At 23.0% G+C, this 6,486-nt stretch overlaps 1 protein-coding gene across 1 annotated transcript; it reads right to left on the reverse strand.

Moving 5' to 3' along the window:
- Positions 1 to 3,055: 3,055 nt before the first annotated feature.
- LOC100864236 (transmembrane protein 209) lies at positions 3,056 to 6,021 on the reverse strand. The gene is made up of 8 exons (XM_003693394.4): positions 5,536 to 6,021; positions 5,321 to 5,446; positions 4,928 to 5,226; positions 4,532 to 4,852; positions 4,335 to 4,468; positions 3,905 to 4,231; positions 3,602 to 3,823; positions 3,056 to 3,508 (listed from the first exon to the last, which is right to left on the reverse strand). Exons 1-8 carry the CDS (start codon positions 5,580 to 5,582, stop codon positions 3,380 to 3,382), a joined length of 1,605 nt encoding a protein of 534 aa, XP_003693442.1. The 5' UTR covers positions 5,583 to 6,021; the 3' UTR covers positions 3,056 to 3,379.
- Between the last annotated feature and the right edge of the window lie 465 nt (positions 6,022 to 6,486).

Below are 6,486 nucleotides of genomic sequence, written 5' to 3' on the forward strand. Positions count from 1 at the left end.
TTCCTGTTTGAATCCATTTTTTATATAATATTATAAATAATTTATACTTATAAATTGAATATTCTATACATATAGAATATATATAGTGGGTAATGAAAGTATTCGAATGCTTACATTTACAATTTTTGATGAACAAAATATATGTTAAAGAAACTTATTTAACACATATATGTTATATATGTTAAAGAAACTTGTTTAAGATAATGAGAGATGTATAATAGAAAGGAAATCTCAAGATTATGTCAGCAAAATTTGAAGATAATTCAGCAATTTATGCAATAATTATAATACATTTATTATAAACATGCACCACTAATAGATTACAAAAGTATTCAAACGCTTTATATACAGTATTATTTAACATTAATATATTATTGAACCATCTTTGATAATAATTTGTCTCAGTCAATGTTCCATATTGTGAACCAATGATTTTATAAAATTACAATCGATGAAATTCCATATTTCTATAATTTTTTCTTTAAGCATCTGCTTTGAAGATATTTGAAATTTATTTAATTTTTTGCTTATTTCAGCCCATAAATTTTCAATGGGATTTATATCTGGACTCTGTGATATAGTATTTAATATATGAGGTATATTGTATATAATTCATTTTTTCACAATCCTTGCTGTATGTTTAAAATTGTTATATTGAAAATAGAAGTCTTCCAACAATTCCAATAGGCACTATTTTTGAAATTGTCCTTTAGAATATCTAGAAATTTGTATTTATTGAATATTCCATTAATAAATACTATAACTATTGCCATATATATTAAGTTCCTACTACTAGCTGCTATGCAGTCTCATACTATGACTACTGTATTTTACTGTTAAATATACATTTTGGATGTCTAATTCCTTATTTTATTTTTTTTTTTTCTCCATACATAATTTTGCCTATCTGAGTTAAAAATATTAAACTTAGACTCATCAGAAAATATCATTTTTTCTCAAAAATCATTATCTTTTATTATAAATGTTTTTGCAAAACTCAATCTCTTCTTTTAATTTTGCTTATTAATGCACGGCTTTGTTCATGGTACTTTGAACCATGAAAATTATTATTTCGTAAGACTCATTGGCATAATTGGGGATGAATGTCTTTGTCAAACATTTCTGATATCATACTTGAAAATGTAAATGCAAATATAATAGGATTTTTTTTTACTTCGTGAATAATAATTTTCCTTTCTTTCAGTTAATTTTCTTAGTCGAACTGAACGATTTTTATTCACAATTGTTCCTTCAGGTTTTGATTTTTTTATGACATAATGTACCGTAAATTTACTTCTGTTTATAATTTTTGTTTATAATTTTATTTCACTATATGATTTCCCATACTTATGCAACTGAAGGAAAGTTTCTCATTCACATTTTTGTATTTCAGACTTTTTCGGATTCATTTTGAATGTTATATTATACTTTTATTACTATTATATTATTAATAGAATGATATCTTGACATCAAGATATAAACGTAAAAATGCTCTCGTTTAGTATCTATATTTATATTTCTAGTTAATGTGTTTAAAAACTATCAAGAACGTATTAGCATTCGAATACTTTTGTAATCTACTAACAGTGCATGTTTATAATAAATGTACAATTATTGCACAAATTGGTGAATCATCTTCAAATTTTGACATCATCTTGAGATTTCCTTCCTAATATATATTTCTCATTGTCTTAAACAAATTCCTTTAACATATATTTCATTCATCATAAATTGTAAGCGTTCGAATATTTTCGTTACCCACTGTATATATATATAATTATAACCTAATTCTAATAATATCCAAATAAAACTATAGCAGATATAACCCGAAATAAGTTATTTAAACAAATTACATTGTTTGTTTTATATTAAAAAAAAACATATATTAGAAATATATGAAGCATTAATATATTCATGAAATATCTTCAGAAGATCGATTCTAAATATCAAAAGAAATATGAAAATTAAAAGTTAATATAAAAAAATATTAATTGAAACTTTTATTTATGAATTTTCCGAAATTTTCGAAATGAGCAATTAAACGAAATGACAATGAAATAATTCTATCTCCATACTTTGTCTCGCTTTTTATCTCGCAAACGCAAACTTAAATTGCTTATAACTTAAAAAATAAACTTCAACTCATTTTTGTACATCATTTTTTGTATTTATTTTCGTCCTTTTTGATTTTTCAAAAATATATTAATATGTTCCTGTATGTTTATTTTAATTAGTAAATTAAAAAAAATTGTTTATATCTGAGAAATTTTAGACCTGATATGAACACAAGTGAATAAGAACCATATAATAATAAAAAAAAAAAAAAATTATACTGCATACATATTTATATCATCGAATAAAGATAAGAATATAATTATTATGAGGTATATATTCTGACACAATCTGTCTTTTAGATATAATTCAGTCTCAAAAATATTGTCTAAAATCAATAAATATTTAAGACTTTGATTGGACAAAATGCAAATCGTTATTATTGCATTACTGGTTCAAATTTTGTAACAAGATATTCGGAATAATACAAAAAATCTAAAGTAATTCTAAAGAGACTCCACAAACAAAATTGACATATAAAAAAATTCATTAAAGTTTATTTTTTAAATTATAAATTATTTCATTTTGTATTAAATAAAGTAAGATAAAAAAAATATACATAAATAAAGACATAAATAAAGTTTTTTGTATACCAATTTTATATTTAGAAATTACTCCTTAAATTTTTTATCTAGTTTCACAATAATAATTTTTATACATGAAATTTTCTTTTAATTTACAAAATATTAATATATTCATGGAACTTCTTTAGAAGTTGATTCTAAAGACCAAAAAAATAAAAAGATTTATACAAAAATAACTTCTTTGTTAGCTTATAAGCTATATTTATTAGCTTCTTTATTAGCACAATTATAAGCAATTTAATTTTTTGCATTAATTGAATTAAGATAAAAATATAACTACCTCATTATCTTCATCTAACACAAATTTCAATTATAGCTTAATAATAAATAACATTTATCAAATAATACTTTTGAAGCAGTTTTTGATTTTTTTTATATATGTTTAATATTATATTATACATATTATATTTAATTTATATTTAAATAAGCTTTTGTGTTTGTTTTGATTTGCAAAAATGTTTTAAATCTTAAAGATGTTTCACGAATATAATAACATCTTGTATACTTCAAATAAGATAAATATAAGAAAAAAAATACAAAAAACGCTGAATATAATTTCACACATAAAGAATATATATCAAGAAACAAATTATTAATAACAAAAATGCAAGTAAAAAAAAAATAAATATTACGTCATCAAATATTTGTTGTATAATATTGTTATTTGTTAGAACATCAGATATTCAATTATCGATTACCCATAAAACGTTTATACCTGATGTACCTAAGTTTACACGACCTAGCATACCATGATCTCTTGTTTTAACAATATATAAAAATAATAGAAGTGTATGAAATAAGTTGTTTCTACCCTAAAAATGAAAAAAAAAATAATTAATATCAATTTACAAGTATTAAAATGAAAATAAGAAAAAATAATGATAAATTTAATAAAATTTATTTACACGTTGTATTTCTTCATAATCGCTAGGTGATGAATCCCCGGAATGTGCCAAATTATAATGTGGTGGATTTATAGATTGACATACTATGATAGGTCCCTTACTACGTGGTAAAGCCATTCCTGACCTAGCCATATATCTTGATGTAAATGGTCGTGCATCAGGTTGATCTAAAGGAGCTTCCAATTGCGTGTCCATATATGTTGAAACTAAGTGCATAATTATCTATAAAAATAATGAAAATACATATTGATTTTAATTACTTGTTTAAATATTATTCTATAATCTTAAAAGAATTTACTTTACCACAGAATCAGTTGGTAAACTAGAATCCCATTCTTTGCCATTATGAGATCCTCCACCATTCCATTTGAATTCGCTCATTGATCCTCCTTTAGCAAGAATTTTAATTCTCTTAATTAAGTATTCTTGATTATTAGACAATTCTAAAAAAGGTACCAAAGTTGGTAAAGTAGGAATAGCAGATACTAAGAATGGTGCTTGTGCAAGTTTTCTCAATCTATGTAATCCCACATATCCTGGTTGAGAATCACTTAAACCATGACGAATTAATGCTAAACAAACATTATCAATTTCAGTTGCTACTCGTTCAATGACTGTTTTGCTGATCCACTGAAAGTTGAATTTATATTTTTTATTTACAAATAATTTGTATAATATTTGTTATAATGTATATTCAAATATTATATTGAAATGTATTGAACATTTAATTTACCATGCGAAGATTAGCTGTCCATTCATTTACTTTAATTGAATCAATTCTGTATTTCCTCCAAATATTTGATACACCGAATATACCTCTAGGTGAATTTCCTTCTTCAGCACCTGGACTAACTGATTTTGATTTATCTATGAAAAAGAAAAGTAGTATAATTTTTGTTTTTAAAGAAAAAAAATTATCCATAATCTTACCTATAATTGGTGCTACTTGGTATGCACATCTTCTCAATAATGGAGAAACTTCTCCAGGACTTCTAATTGCAGGATGTGACCAAAATGAACTAAGTAAATTAGAAGGCTGATCAATGTCTGTAGATAGAACATTTTTTTTTTGACGTGCTTTTTCCAAGTAATTTTTTAATTCCTTCTCATTTTGAATTAAATCTTCATTAGTTAAATTTCCATTTGTTGAAATATTGAAAGGCTTATTAAAAGATCCATTAGGACTAGAAGCTGATCTTTGAGATGTAGGACTATCATATTTAAAAAACTGATTTGAAGGTGAAAAATCCTCTTGAACATAAAATATATATATATTTCATAGAAATTTAAATAATATTAGAATGGGAAAAAAAATATATTTCATACTAGATTCATTTAATCCTGTAGAGCCAAGTGGAATCATTCTTCTATTAAGACTTATACATGATAAATTTAATGGAATTGGTTCAGATGTTTTTTGAGATAATGATAGTTCATTTTTAAAAAAAGGATCATCTTCTGATACACCCAATAGTCGTCTTTGTTTAGGACTCAACAGAATTGGTCGTAGAGAAAAGTTTGACCATGCATATCTTGTGATATGATATAGAGCATTTAATGCAAATATTGAGGCCAAACACCATTCAGCCCAACAAAATGGTTTATATGCTGCACCTCCATATAATCTAAGAAAATAACATATTAGTTATATATTTTTTAATATATTTTTATATTGATAGAATAAATAATTGAAATATAAAAAAAATATTAATTGTTTACATATCGAAAACGAGAATTCCAAGTAAAGAACTATTGACAAAAAACCACGTAATACTGTTTCTTGCTTTATTTTGTGCTTGTTTTATATTGAGCGTTTGTTCAACTTGAGGTTTGGCACTCAGAATTCTATAAATTAAATTATTTAAAGTAACATAAAAAATATATAATTAATTTTCTAACCTCAATCCTTTTCTATATTTCATTTATTATATTACCTCGCATTAGGAGAAATACATCGCATAGGAGATTGAAAGTTACTCATTTTTCTTGCTATTTTCTTTTCTTTTTTCTTTTTTTGTTTTATTAATCTATTTAAAGAATTATCTCAAAACCACTCTGCCATTTTTAAAATATATATTTCTTCACAAGCAAATAATACGTTTGGCGCACTTTTCATAATAATAAAATGGAATGAAATATATAGTTTCAACTAATATAATATTTTAAAGCAATTAAATTATATTAATATATATACAAAATATTAATATATTCATGAGATATTTTTGAAAGATTGATTCTAAACGCAAAACAAACACAAAAATTAATATACAAAAATTTTGATTGAAGCTCATCTATTAAATTATAAAGATATTATAAGAATTATAAAGATTAATTAAAGATTACATGAAATGAAGCAAGATAAAATAAGAGAGTTTTATCTTTATCATATTACCGACTTTGCTCTATTTCCTTCATCTAATACAAACTTAAATTATTTATAATTTACTAAATAAATTCCAGCCGATATTTTTGAATTTTCTTTAGTTTCTAGAATATATTAATGTTTCATGAATATATTAAAATTATGTATATTGTATGTGCTTAACTTATTAAAAAATTTATATGAAAAATTGCATATTATAAATGCACTTAATATTATCATAAACAATTTTTTTTCTTTTAAACAATATTCATTAAATGATTCTGATAAAATTTTTCATTCCAAACACAAATTTAAAAGAAATATTTTATTTTTTTTAGTTTTTATAATATGAGATTTTATACAAATGCATAATTTTGCGTATATAATTGCGTATATAATAAATAAGATGAAAATTAAAAATAATAAAACATCTAATTTAATTTTGAATAATATGCAAACATTTGATTGGAAATAATTATATTTCATACTTTTATTTAATTAAAAAAAAAAATCAATGTATAAG

Source organism: Apis florea, unplaced genomic scaffold, assembly GCF_048593485.1.
Source record: "Apis florea isolate Af1SG1 unplaced genomic scaffold, ASM4859348v1 contig_3571_pilon, whole genome shotgun sequence".
Lineage (NCBI taxonomy): Eukaryota > Metazoa > Arthropoda > Insecta > Hymenoptera > Apidae > Apis > Apis florea.

Coding starts and splice junctions, on each gene's coding strand:
- LOC100864236 (XM_003693394.4), bottom strand. CDS start 5,582: ATGAGTAACTTTCAATCTCCTATGCGATGTATTTCTCCTAATGCGAG. Junction 5,227..5,320: donor GGAATTCTCGTTTTCGATAT/GTAAACAATTAA, acceptor TTATTTTCTTAG/ATTATATGGAGGTGCAGCAT. Junction 4,232..4,334: donor GGACAGCTAATCTTCGCATG/GTAAATTAAATG, acceptor TTCAACTTTCAG/TGGATCAGCAAAACAGTCAT.